The sequence below is a fragment of the Canis lupus genome, chromosome 14 (assembly GCF_003254725.2).
Source record: "Canis lupus dingo isolate Sandy chromosome 14, ASM325472v2, whole genome shotgun sequence".
NCBI classification, from domain to species: Eukaryota; Metazoa; Chordata; class Mammalia; order Carnivora; family Canidae; genus Canis; species Canis lupus.
The window spans coordinates 43,195,488-43,210,184 of NC_064256.1; the positions used below are offsets into that span (position 1 = coordinate 43,195,488).

Genomic DNA, 14,697 nt, shown 5'->3' on the forward strand with positions numbered 1-14,697 from the left:
TTATAGAAAGAGTCCAAAGATAAGCCTTTCATTTTGGCAGTACATACAGAAGGTCATTAAGTGGGCCAGACCCTCTGACCTATCATCCCACTCCTGGAAATTTATCTAAGGAAATAATTCAAAAGGAAAGGAAGCTATGTTTATCAAGACTATATAGATTCAAAGTAGAAATAACCTATCTGTCCAAAAACTTGAGATGAGTAAATAAGTTATAGTAAAGTGGATCATTTTAGTAGAATACTCTGCAACTGTTAAATATGAGAAATTTTTGTGATTATTTCAAAAATGGAAAAATAAAGAATACATAATTTTATACATTCTTCTTATAAATCATGCACATAGGGGTACCTGGCTAATTGATAGCACATACGACTCTTGATCTCAGGGTCATGAGTTCAAATCCCATGTTGGGTGTAGAGTCTACTTATAAATAAATAAAAATTGAAAATCTCACAGCTTTTTTTAAAAAAAAATTGTATATAAACTGTAGTTATACTTCTTTTGGATGAAATCTGGAAAGGGCCACCAGAATGAGGAGTTGGTGTGTTAGAGTGAGAAGAGGGTACAACTATATTTTATTTTTTCTTTAAAATTCTTTTCATAAAATATTTATTTTGAAGTAGGCTATTGGGAAAGCTTTCCTAATTGATATTTTTGCACAGAATATTTCCTGTAAAATTGAGAAGAGGGCAATGGTTATCATGTTTTATTTGCTTGGTTGTATCTTTAAAACATGGAGAAAAAGAGAAGAAGCCTCTGGCTGGAAATGTAGAATTACCAAAGGAGAAAATGATAAGGAAAATGTTGAAATTTGCCTGTTGTGATGATTGTGATGAGTGAGCTCTAATGTTAAGTGTGAGCCTATACTGGCTTCTTTGTAGCCACCCACCTATTCTCTAATATGTGGGTTATAAAAGGCATATATTTAGTCTTATTTTCAGAAGAATCTGAATTATTGTCTGCCTCCATGTAAATGATAAATTAGGTTTTAGCGACATTAAGAGAGAGGTATTTGACTTTTGACTCAACTGGACTGATGAAATAAAAGACATTTCTAATAGTAGTATTGTCATACCAGTTGATTGATTCATGCTCTGACACTTGCTTGAGAATGTTTGCTCCCAAGGAAAATACTCTTAAAACTTTTCTTTAGAAAGTATAGGTACTGTTTTGTGTGAAATTAGTATATTTAGGACTTTTAGGATTTGTATCTAGAGTTTCTGATTTTTGGAAAACATAATTTCTTTCCTTCTAACAGTCTGATTTATTTAAATTTATAGGTACTTGAGACCAGAAACTGCACAGGGGATTTTCCTGAATTTCAAGAGACTTTTGGAATTCAACCAAGGAAAGTTGCCTTTTGCTGCTGCTCAGATTGGAAATTCTTTTAGAAATGAGATTTCCCCTCGATCTGGACTGATCAGAGTCAGGTACTGCCCATATGATTCTCCAGTAAAATTCGTGAATGAGCTTGGCATTGAGTGGAAAAGGGAAGCTTTCTATGTTGAAACAATTCTGCTTCATTTTTGCATGACCATGTATTTATTTGGTCCAAAAGATTATGTTTTGTTTGTAATCTCTGGGACATCAGGTAGTTGTGAGTAACTAATGAGAACTTGGAGGGAAAGGAAGGAAGGTAAAGAATAGATCACGTTTCTCACCTGCTTCAAAATGATCTTTCACCCTTGTTCATCACATGTTTGGAGGATGGCAAGATCTTGATTGTCTAAACCAAGGCATTTTCTGGCAGTGGTGATGTATGTAACTCTAGGGTGAGGTGAGGACAGGGTGATGGTCATGAGGGGAGAGTCAAGCTGGGTGTCCAGGGCAAACAGTACTGTTGGAGTTGGGCCAAGGGTGTTTCCATAACCAGTTGACATTCCTCCAGATACTTGAGGTGCCTGTGTGGCAGGCCAGCTAGCAGGCTTGCTTCTCGAGAAACCTGTCTCTATTTCTAATAACCTCTCTTTGCCAGATGTATCCAGGAATGTGTAGGAGGGCATATTAGTAATAAGTTATAGTTTTCTTTAGAAATTTACTATGATTTAGCTGCTTATGACTTAAGCTTTTTGTGATTTCTTTGTATTTTCTTACAGATAGCATCTCTTGATGTAATAAATTCCATATAAAAAATAAGATACATAGGTAAATTTAACTATCTTAGACTCCAGAAGGATTTTCTACAGCTCCATCACCCCACCCATCTCCTCTCTTTTCTTACTCAGTATAATCACAGACTTCTGTCATAGTACATCCCAGCCACTGACTCTACATCAAAGCACCCAAAGCATCTGCTTCATCTTTTAATCCCCATGACACCTGCTGAGGAAACACCCCTATGTGTTGACCAAACTGTTTCTTCAGGCCTGTGATTGGTCAGCTTTCTGGTCAAGAAAGGGGAGACTGCACAGAGAAGGAAGGACCTTACACGACTTAGAGAAATGGGGTGGGAGTGATTCTGCCTTCATGCGGATGGAAGAGGTATTCAAAAACTTGAATCAGCTATAATAACAATGAAAAACTTGTCAGGATTGAGTCTTATTCTACTTCCTGGCATCTGGGTTTTTCTGTCACTCTTTTTCCTTTTGTTTTTTGCTTTCCATCTGTTCCAGTAGTGTCTGCAAGCATGCTTTCAAAATACCAAGGAAGCCCGGTAAGGCTGACTTTGTCTAAAGCCAGTGTTTTGGAGAGGATTTATATAATATAGAGCAGCTCTTGGAAGTTACAGAAGGACCATGAAGTAAGGCAAAACCTGGGGCCTGAGGATTAGAAAGTGGTAAATTGACAAAGCAGCTCAGAATTGAGGAGTGATTCTAGGAGGTAACTGGTAAAAGGTCTGTGGAGCTTCTTGATATTTTATTCCTTGGCCATTTTCACTTTAAAGCATCCTGTCTGGATTCTGGCTGGTTTTTTGTTACATACATCTGTAAGATCCTGACTAGAAGTCCACTCATTTCCATGAGCTAGTATGCCCATGGTTTTTGTTCCACAGATAAGGCTAGGATTTGTTTAGTGTTGTGATTTCTTTCTTGATTTCTAGAGTTGTCCAGTGATTAGTCTTTGCATGGCTATGATTTCTTTTATTTAGGTTGGGAGTATTAGACTGTTCATGTGAAATTTTTAAAAATCTATTTTTATTTTGATTGGCTGTTTCTGTCTTATAGACTATATGTATTGTAGTTCTCCACAGCTCAGGTATAGTCTCTGAACTCAAAGACAAGAGACCGCTGGTAAAATCACCATTGGTGTTGATTTCCATCTCCTGTCTGTGAGCTGGGATTATTTGACAGAACAGATGGAAAGGCTTTGGCAGCAGATTATCTGGGGATTCTGGGCAGGGCCCTTATTTTGATTTGATATCTTGCATTTTAGATGTTCTTTTGCTATCAGCCAGGCTATAAGTTATGTGAGGACAGACATTGTGCTTCTTTGTCTCTATCATATTTCTCTGCACACATATGATGTTTGGTAGTGGTTGAAAGACAAGACGTAGGTGCTATAGGACCAAAGAAGAAATACTATTAAAAATTTTAAAAATCAGAGTTCTTTTGCAATGCATTTCATGTATTTTTAGAATCCATTTAAGCAATTTTTCATTACTTCTAAAACATCTGAGATAATCATGAAAGTGCACTAGTAAATGTGTGTGGAGGAGTGCGTTAAAAGAAGAGAGATTTGATTTTGACTCATAAAATTAACTTAAAATACTTTTCCCCCAATAGCTACTTAATTGCCATTCAGAGAAATCTCTTTGGGAAACCATTACTATATGCATATTTATTTCATCATTATGCAGTTAGCTTGATGCAAGCCTGTTCAATTCATGTCTTATGTCCTCTGCCTTGAATAACATTTTATTCAAAAAGCTGTTACTCTAAAGAAGCCAGCTGTATGGTGCCATTATCAGTCATTTACTTGTTCAGAGCAATAAAAAGTAAGAAACCAAACTACTATAAAAGCTCTAAAGAACAATTTCACTTCACTTTTAATTTCCCATTCTTTGAAAAGGAAATATCAGGAACTTCACTTAGTATGTATTTATAAAGACTTGCTAGTGCTATAAAAGAAAATCATTTTATTTGGAAGTCACTATCCAGTATGTCTTTTCTTTTTTGTGTCTAACATTTAAGTTTCCCTAATATTTAAAAACTGTATCAGGCTTTTCTTTAAAAATTATTTTCTTTATTTTAAAAAAATTTTATTTGAGATAGAGCAACCGAGAGAAAGAACACAGAAGGGATGAGGAAGGGACAGAGGGAGAGGGAGAAGCAGGCTCTCCACTGAGCAGAGAGCCTGATGTTGGGGCTCGATCCCAGGACCCTGGGATCATGACCTGAACTGAAGGCAGATTCTTAACCAACTAAGCCACCCAGGTGCCCATAAAAATTATTTTCCATTGAAAGTAATAATCTTTTGTTGTTGTGACTAGTATGGAAGGAAAAACAGATGGACAATAGTTAAGGTGGTAGAAACAGATTTTATTTAATGCTATTGCAGTAGGGGAAAAGAGATTGGTATAGAACAGGGCTCAATTTTGAATATAGTATAGACAAGAGAGGATTCATAGCCAAGGCTCAGGGTGAGTGGAGTCAGTGGTTAGAAAATTACTAAAAGGGAATATCAGGGCCAAGGTAAGGGGGCTTTTGGCTAAACCAACCTAATAGGATCTTGCTGGACACAGGCCAGAGTGATCAGATACCACCTAGGGGATGGTGGAGGATGACGGACCCAAAAAAGATATCAGAGGTGATCACATAGCTGGGGTGGGGGGGTTGGGGGGGTGAGAGGGGATTTCTAGTTTAACTTATCGGGATCTCTGGGTGGCTCAGCGATTTAGTCCCTGCCTTTGGTCCAGGGCGTGATCCTGGAGTCCTGGGATCGAGTCCTGTGTCGGGCTCCCAGTGTGGAGCCTGCTTCTTCCTCTGCCTGTGTCTCTGCCTCTCTCTCTCTGTCTATCATGAATAAATAAAAAATAAAATCTAAAAATAAAATAACTTATTAGGGTTCTTGCTAAAACTGAATTTTACAAGGAAGTATATAGATGGGCCTAGAAGGAAAGGTTCAGGAGACTGACATTTGGGCAAGTAAAGAATCTTTGTCATTAGACAAGAGTTAATATTTGAGGGACGCTTGATTGTATTACATTTATTTAAAATACTGTTCAAGTGAGTTGTAAAGTTTTCATTAATATGTTTAAAATTATAGCCACCCAGACAAACTTAATCCAACCTTTTTTTTTTTTTTTTTTTGCCATTCCCTTAGGAAACAATTTTCTTGTTTGGTGATAAGAGATTCCTGTAGTATGAGGGCCTATATCATTGTAGAGTAAAGTTGAAAATAAGGGTCTTGTTTATTTTTTATTCCTTATGTTTTTGCTTCCAGGGAGTTCACAATGGCAGAAATTGAGCACTTTGTAGATCCCAGTGAGAAGGAACATCCTAAGTTTCAGAATGTGGCAGACCTCCACCTTTATTTGTATTCAGCAAAAGCCCAAGTCAGTGGACAATCTGCTCGAAAAATGCGCTTAGGAGACGCTGTTGATCAGGTAAGATTCCACCAGTGACTTCATTTAGATTATTCTTAATTAGGGCCTACAGCACTTAGCAAGTTCTGTGTACTGGATGACAAAATATTTATTTTAGTGATCATTTTATTTTTTATATAGTATTTGTTTTTATATTTATTTATTTTAAGATTTTATTCTTTTTATTCAGGAGAGACAGAGAGAGAGAAACAGAGACAGAGACACAGGCAGAGGGAGAAGCAGGCTCCATGCCAGGAGCCCAATGTGGGACTCGATCCCAGGTCTCCAGGATCAGGCCCTGAGCCGAAGACGGGCGCTAAACCGCTGAGCCACCCAGGGATCCCCTAGTATTTGTTTTTAGACCATATTTATCCTACACTATTATTATAGGGGGAGGAGATTTTTTTTTAAATATTTTATTTATTTATTCATGAGAGACAGAGAGATAGGCAGAGGGAAAAGCAGGGTCCTTGCAGGGAGCCCGATGCAGGACTCGATCCCAGGACTCCAGGATCATAACCCTGAGCCAAAGGTAGACACTCAACCGCTGGGCCACCCACGCGCCCCTCTCCCCCCCCCTTTTTTTAATATAGTGGGAAGAAATTACCCGAACATGCCAATTTGCAGTCCAGGGAGCTAACATGAAAAAAATATTTAGCAGATCACTTGGAAAAAAGATCTTGGTCTGAACTGTGCCCTGTCAATCCAACTTTTATCAACATGTATTACTTTTGGGGAGACATTTTGACTCCTAGAAAGCAAGGCCTCTGGGTTTTAATCTTTCCTGTATTCCGCATAGCAGTTGGGATTAAGTCTTGCATAGAATAGAATTTCTCTAATCATTTGTCTAGATAAATGAGTGAGTGAAACTTTCTAATAGTAGCTGCTGTCTGAGAATGGAATGAATTGCCCCAGGGAACAGTGAACTTCCTGCTCCTGAAAATATTCCACTGGAGGCTGGATGATGACTTGCCAGCCATTTTGCAGAAATGCAAAAATGAAATGCAACCCTGTAGCAGGTTGGAGATGAGGCTCGATGATTTCTAAGATCCTTCTCGTCCTGGAATCATAAAATGACATACAGTATGAGGTGCATAAACTTCAGTGGATGAGGATACATTGAACTCCTCTCAACATGTATTACTACTTTTGTTAATTCAGAAGAAATAAATCCGCCTCTCTCTCTTTGTAGGGTCATTATTATGAATGTCAGTTTTAGTACTATAGATTCAGAAGATAAGAAGTATTGGGCTGAAATTTTGCTGACCCAGTGAGTGTGGCAGAAAGATGTTGAATAACTCTGTTCTTATCAGTTAGTTTACTTGAGAGTAACCTCTTTAAAAATAGCCACAATCACATTCTGGGTATTTGAGATTGTTCTGAAAGCTGGATAAATTAGCTTACCTTGTGTTTTTCAATAGATTATGAGTAAATTGAAAATGGTACATTGATCTTTGAGAGAATGTGTTTTTTCCTTTTTATGTCCTTGCATGTTTGCTTGCTTATTTACTTGTCTATTCGTTGATTTTTAGGGTGTGATTAACAACTCAGTATTAGGCTACTTCATTGGCCGCATCTACCTCTACCTCACGAAGGTTGGAGTATCTCCAGATAAGCTACGCTTCCGCCAGCACATGGAGAATGAGATGGCCCACTATGCCTGTGACTGTTGGGATGCCGAATCTAAAACATCCTATGTAAGGAGAATGGAAGGGTTGTGAGCATATGATCTTCACACTGTTAACTTAGGAGCATGGATATCAAAATTGCTTTTTGTGTGCTTTATGTCAGAGTGGAACAAAGAGAAAAGAGGTCTTTTCCCAAACAAAATGGAAAAAGCAGTTGCTGCCTGCCTTCTAAGAAGGAAGGGGTTACTTTTGCATCCCAAGAGTCCTTTATAGACTTACAAACAGAGAACGAAGGTGGGGGGGATGGTCAGTGATGGGGCAGTGCTGGTGTGTACATTTCTGGGATAGGCAGTGTTTTGGGTAGTATCCCCAGGTGCAGCTAAGATGGTGTAGCCTCCTTCCTGACAAGGACACTAGCAAATGTTGGAAATGGTGGTAGGGATGAGTAAAGACAGACATGGTGCTCTTCGTTTGGAGAGCTTCTTTATTAGGTTTTATCGATAGACTAGTAGATTATGATCTCTTGTTTAGGAGTTACCTTTTCTCAAATTCTGTGTATTTAATAATAATTCAGAGAATACCTCCAGGCTACCACTTCGCTATACCTTACCACCCCCCACCTCCCAAACATGAACATTCATACCGGACCTTAAGATTGACAGATATTTGGGCATAGGAGGGGCACCTGGCTGGCTCAGTCAGAAAAGTGTGTGACTCTTGATCTCAGAGTCCTGAATTTGAGCCCCATATTGGGTATAGAGATTACTAAAAATAAACTTTTTTTTTTTTAAAAAGTAAAAAGAAGAAAAAAACAAAGACATTTGGATGTAGAAAATGCTTTCTGCCCTGGTGGCAGTGGGAATAAGGTAGCATCGGAACAAAGGGCCTGAGAGCCTTCTGGCATTTCCCTTATTTGATGCTAGAGAGGCTTCTCAATGACTTAAAATAATCATTCATTCCTATATGCCCTTGGTTTCACTCTTTACTTTTCAAAATGACTTTCTTTTAACAGATTCACTTTTAAAAATTAAAAATCAGCCATTTAGAAAGGGACTCATTTTTGTAAATAAAAAGCAAAAAGTTATTCTGAAGATTATGTAGAAAGTGAAACTTCAGTTATATATTCAGTTATATACATCTTCCCGAAAGTGGTTCATGTCTCTTTTAGATCAGCAACTGTTTTCTATAGTAAATATAGTAAAAATATTTTAGGCTTTGCAGATTTTTGTCAGTTCTTTTTTACAACTCTTTAAAATGTAGCCCCATGGGCTTTTCAGCCCCTGTTCTAGATGGCTTTACATGCATTATAAACATGCACTCATGTATACATGCATAATGGTATGCAAATATCTGTAGTGGCTCTTATTGATGTTGCTTTAAATGTATTCTTTTTCTTTTGTGGATTTAGGAAGGAATTTCTATAGTCTGTTAAGTTTTTCTTGTTACTTTCTTTTCCTCACAGGCTGGCTTGACGTATATATATATGCCAAAATGATAGTAGTAGTAGTTTTTTAATTACAGATGACTATTAATTTCTTCACTTGTTTTAGATTTTCTGGGATTTCTTCATACTTGCAAGTCAAACCAATAAAATACTCTGTGCTGTATGAGAAAAGATTATTTTCTCTTTGTTTCATACCAGTTCCCTTTCTTAGTTTGCTTTGACGCTAATTTGGTTAAAGCAGGTGTAGATTCTTGCTATCTCATTTGAGATTCTGAATGTGGCCTGGATTACATTTTATTTATTTCATTTGTTTGTTCATTCATCCTGTATAATTGGTAGGGGCTCTGCTTACCATTTTAATTGCTTCATATGTAGTATCTTATGTAATCCTCAACCTAGATCCTATTTCTGAGGAGACAAGTGCTGAGAAGGTAAGACATTTGCTTGAGTCTCACAGTGAGTGGTAGAGCTGGGATATGAACCAGGACTGTCTCCATCCAGGCCCTTGCTCCTAACTATTGTGCTACGTTGCTTTAATAGAACCTGCTACATTCCTGCTCATCCTTTCTGAGTGTCATGGTTTGCTGTGGCTAAATCGTCCTGTAATGGGAGTCAGAAATGACTCCAGTCCATGCCTCAGTCCTGGAGATGAGAAGAACAGCCCGATGACTATAGTTAATAATGCTGTATTATATATTTGAAAGCTACTAAGAGAGTAAATCCCATAAGTTCTGTAACCACATATGGTGCTGGATGTTAAGTGGACTTATGGCGCTCATTTTGCAATATATACAAATACTGAATCATTATATTGCATACTTGAAACTAACGATGTTTCATGTCAGTTGTAAATTTTTTTTTTTTAATTAAAGAAAAAATTGAAAAAAAAAAGAAAATGTGGGCCCAGCATTGAGATTATGCTACAGCATTTTATGTAAGGTCACTAGAAAACTACACAAAACCAGAAGCTCAAAAATAGCAGGAATTTTTGAGGAGAGGGGAGAAGTCTCTTTAAAGACTTTTTATTATTTAAGTCCTCACAATACTGAGTTTAACTAGTTGCTTTATAAAATGTTGTAATTGTTAACAGTTTACCAAACTGTGAACAACTGGTGCAGTTTGCTGAGCATGTTTTATGAAGTAAATGAAATGCCAAAACCCTGTTAAAGTTGTTCCATCGCAGCCTAAGGGAGCAAAGGAGAATTGTTTCTTACTCATTTAAATCAGGGAAATGAAACAGGTAAAGAGCTTCCTTCCCCCATCTGAAGCACTCCATCAAGAGAACAGTGTCTGGTGAATAAAACTAGACAGTCTGTGCATTCAACAAAAGGACTTGAACACTTCTCTGTGCTTCATATGTTATTCTTTTTGTTTGTTTGTTTTTTAAAGACTTTATTTATTCATGAGAGACGCAGAGACACAGGCAGAGGGAGAAGCAGGCTCCATGCAGGAAGCCTGACATGGGACTCAGGCCTGGGTCTCCAGGATCCTGCCCTGGACTGAAGGTGGCACTAAACTGCTGAGCCACCTGGGCTGCCCCATATGTTATTCTTTTAATGGAAAAAAAGTTAGGTAATGTTTCACCCTTCTCTTCTTCCTTAGGGGTAACCACTCTTCCAGAGCTGTTTGCCATTCTTGGATGTGTTTTTATAATTTTTCCTTTTAATTTATAAGTATGTTAACATCTTCAGTGAATGTTAGATGATCAAGGTACATGTTTTTAGCCTTGAATTTTATTTTTTTTTATTTTTTTTTATTTTTATTTTTTTTTTAATTTTTATTATTCATGATAGTCACACAGAGAGAGAGAGAGAGAGAGAGAGGCAGAGACATAGGCAGAGGGAGAAGCAGGCTCCATGCACCTGGAGCCTGACGTGGGATTCGATCCCGGGTTTCCAGGATCGCGCCCTGGGCCAGAGGCAGGCGCTAAACCGCTGCGCCACCCAGGAATCCCTAGCCTTGAATTTTAATTCTTGTTTTGTTGTTATGTGTTGGGGTTTCTGAGCTTGTGAGGTTTTTATTTGCCCTCTTTCATCGATGCACCCTATGTGGTACCATGCTTGGAAAGCTTAGTAGTTGTGACAGTTGTAATTTTTCATACATGCCTTTGGGTCAAAGGCAAAATACAAATAATCATGGGAAGGACTAACTAGATATCTACTAAAATAAGCCTTTTATTTCTTTCATTCTTACTCAAATAACAGGTTCTTACAGGTCTTTGAAAACAATTTAGGGGCACTTGGGTGGCTCAGTGGTTGAGCATCTGCCTTTGGCTCAGGGCGTGATCCCGGCGTCTGGAAATCAAGTGCCACGTCGGGCTCCCTGCGAGGAGTGTGCTTCTCCCTCTGCCTGTATCTCAACCTCTCTGTGTGTCTCTCCTGAATAAATAAGTAAAATCTTTAAAAAAAGAGAGAAAAAAGTTTAGATTGTGCTTTTGAAAAGTATCATATGAGAAATGGAACCTGACATCTATGTGGTGGTAATGCTGTTAAGTTTTATTCTGACTTAAATGTTACCTGCTCTTTATTGAGATTTCTTTTGTTGGGAAGGAAATGGAATTGAACACAAAAGCCCACATTATTCATGGCCAACTGAGGTGTGTATTTAGTGCAACCAGGTGATGCCAAGTTGTGAATGCAATAGATGCTTCATCCAAAGGGAGTGGTGGTTTTTGCCAGGTTAATTTTGAATCATGGTCACAGATTTGAAACGCATCTACTAGTGTTTGTCTAGGTTCACATTTTATTTCCTTAATTGAATCTTAGAATATATTAGCTTACCCCCATATTCACAATATGACAAAATAAGTCTAGAAAATAAGACAACTTTGTGTACATGTGTGAATTATATTTTATAGGGTTATTAGCTGCCTAATGTATAGAACTATTCCCATTTAAAACATTTACAAAAGTTGAGTGGAGATATTATAATTGAATTATAATCTGCATGCATCTATGAATGAGCCCATCATAAGTAATAAGTGCTTTTATGTATTATGTCTTCCTAGGGCTGGATTGAAATTGTTGGATGTGCTGATCGTTCCTGTTATGACCTTTCTTGTCATGCTCGAGCCACCAAAGTCCCACTTGTAGCTGAGAAACCTCTGAAAGAGCCCATATCCTTTCTGGTCACTTCAGCAACTTAGGACTAAAGTACAAACATCCTGAAAGTGGTTAAGTCCAAGTCTATTGAGATGTTTGGGATATTGTAGTAATACTTATTTAAACCTATTATTCTACCCATCTTATTGCTCCTTTCTGAGTCTCTTTTTTTGTAATCTGGCACACTCACTCAATATTTGGTTTTTAAAAGAAGCATGTTCAGAAGAGTGCCCTGAACATCTTTCTGAGTGTTGGCCAGTTATTCTTAACTATTTCCACAATGCATTTCTCCACACCTGTACCTACCTACATGTTCTTTAAATAAAGGGCACCTGGTGAATCCTTTCTTTACTAAAAGATAAGTGCCATTCTATGGTAGATGACATAATAATTTAGCTCACTTGATCTGTAAATCAGCAAAGTCGAAGTTTCCATTCTTTACCAGGCAGTGATGTTGTAGGCTCATCTTAGGGTTAGGCCAGTGACAGAAAGTAGATCCTGTTGTGTTTGGGACATTTCAAAAATCAGCAATAGTTAGCAGAGGTAATTATGCTGTGTCTCGGGTTATGTTGCTGATTAGATATAATATCCCTTTTATCTCACTGTAACTTTGAAGAAGTCTTTGTTGACAGCATTTACTTATTTTGAGTGAGGTTTGTCTGAATGCTTTTGTCAGTAGTTATTTAATCTTACATTTGAAGTCATTATAAACAGTATCTAGGATGCCAGTAGAGAACTAGTCATTTTAACTCGATGATGGATTGTTCTCAAGATCGTTTCCTAAAATACCATGACAATTCTCTATTTTTGGGTTCCTTGACTACTTCATACAAAACTGTCAATGTTGTTCAGTTTGAACCCAGTAAGGGAGCAATTGGTAAAGCGTATAAGAAGGATGCAAAGCTGGTGCTGGAGTACCTGGCTGTTTGTGATGAGTGTTACATTACAGAAATGGAGAAACTACTGAATGAAAAAGGGTAAGATTTAAAATGTGTGCTTTTATGTGGGCTCCATTTAGATACGTCCTCTCTGCAGGTTTGGAAAGGGTGAGATCAGTTTCTTTAGAAATTTTTTCCAGGTAAGTATTATCTCTTGGCTATATTTAAATCTCAGCAGTTTGCTGAAATTTTGGCATTACAGCCTGGAAATAGATTTGAAATGAACCATAATGATATTTTTTTTTCTGTGATAACTTTCTTAGAGGAGAGGACTTGTCTAAGGAAGTGACTGAAGAATAATTAAAAATGACACGTCTCTCAGTCATTGTTCTTCTTTTGAGCTTTGGAGTAGTCTCTAATTATTTTAAGCGTGAATATAAAAACAATAGAGATATATTGTATTCTTAGAATATGACAAAATCCAGCACTAAACAATGTAAAATTTACTGTCTGACAAACAGTAAAATTCTCAACAGGGGTGCCTGGGTGGCTCAGTTAAGTGTCTGACTCTTGATCTCAGGGTCATGAGTTCAAGCCCCATGTTGGATTCCATGCTGGGCATGGAGCCTACTTAAAAAAATCTAAACATATGAAAAAGCACAAAAATTTGACCCGTATTGAGGACATCAGTTAAAAGAAACATGAAGTGACGAACGTGATGGAATAAACACACAGGATGTTAAAACAGTAATAAATATACTTCATATGATCAAGGATGTAAGGGAAAACATGAACATATGAAGTGACAAATTAAAACATATATATAAAAAAAAGAACCAGCAGAAATTTAGCGGCAGTATTGCAAATAAAAATGCACCAACTGGGATAACAGCAGATTAAACATTGCAGAAGGAAGATCATTGAATTTGAAGACATAGCAATAGAAACTATCCAAAGGGAAGCATAGAAAAAAAGGGAGTGGGAAAAAAATGTCCTTTGGATCAATATAAGGCAATCTAACATGTGTAATTGGGAGTCACAGAGGACATATGGAGAAAATATCCAAAGATACATAGAATAGGTCAAAATTTTCCAAATGTAATAACATCTGTAAGCCAATTCAAGAAGTTCAACCTCAAACAGAATAAACACAAAACCACCTGAAAGGTACATTAGAATCAGATTGCTGAAAACCAGGATCCCTGGGTAGCTCAGTGGTTTAGCACTTGCCTTCGATCCTGGGCCTCATCCTGGAGTCCCGGAATCAACTCCCACGTTGGGCCTGGAGCCTGCTTCTCCCTCTGCCTGTGTCTCTGCCTCTCTCTCTCTCTCTCTCTCTCTCTGTCTCTAATGAATAAATAAATAAAATCTTTAAAAAGAATTGCTGAAAACCAATAATGAAAAGTTTTTAAAGTAGCCAGGGGAACAAAGACTCATTACATAAAAAGAGCAAAGATAAGAATAATGATTAGAGTTCTTGTCAAAAAACGTGCAAGCCATGGTACAAGAGATTGAGATCTTTTAAAGTGCATAGCACTCTACCATGCAAAATACTTTCATAAAATAAAAGCTGAGAGAATACATTGCCAGCAGACCTATACTAGGTGAACTGTTAGAAGTTCTTCAGGCAGAAATGTGGAAATCTAGCTACTCAAAGAAATGATAAATATGTGGGTGAATATAAATAACATTCTTTAATTTATTTAAAATGACATCTCTTAATTTCTTTAAGAGATGGTAGACTGTTGAAAGCAAAAACAACTAACAATGTATTGTGAAACTTCTAGAAGTAAAACATACACCATCAGCAGCTCAGAGAATGAGAGCAAAGAATTGAGAGAGCATACTGTTGTAAGGTGCATACGTTATATGTGAAGTGGCATGATACTCTTTGGGGGGGGGGTAAACTATGATAAGTTTGAAAAAGTATATACAGTAAACTCCAGAGCAATTACCTGGAAAAAACAAGGAAACCAAAGGGCTATAACTAGTAAACCAATAAGGAAGATAAAATAGAATAATAAAAAAATACTGCAGACGAAGGCAGGAGAAAGGAAAACACAAAGAAAAGATGAGACAAATAGTAACTCCTGAGATGGAGATTTAAACTCAGCAGTGTCAA

The 14,697-nt window shown here is 37.4% G+C and overlaps 1 protein-coding gene across 2 annotated transcripts in view; it reads left to right on the plus strand.

Moving 5' to 3' along the window:
- Positions 1-14,697, plus strand: part of GARS1 (glycyl-tRNA synthetase 1) — a 43,712-nt gene that overhangs the window by 19,169 nt on the left and 9,846 nt on the right. For both annotated transcript variants that reach the window (XM_049093767.1, XM_049093768.1), the window contains exons 8-12: positions 1,281-1,430; positions 5,383-5,545; positions 7,057-7,221; positions 11,604-11,716; positions 12,534-12,674. In XM_049093767.1, the coding sequence (XP_048949724.1) occupies positions 1,281-1,430; positions 5,383-5,545; positions 7,057-7,221; positions 11,604-11,716; positions 12,534-12,674 (732 nt within the window). The remainder of the gene's footprint in view (positions 1-1,280; positions 1,431-5,382; positions 5,546-7,056; positions 7,222-11,603; positions 11,717-12,533; positions 12,675-14,697) is intronic.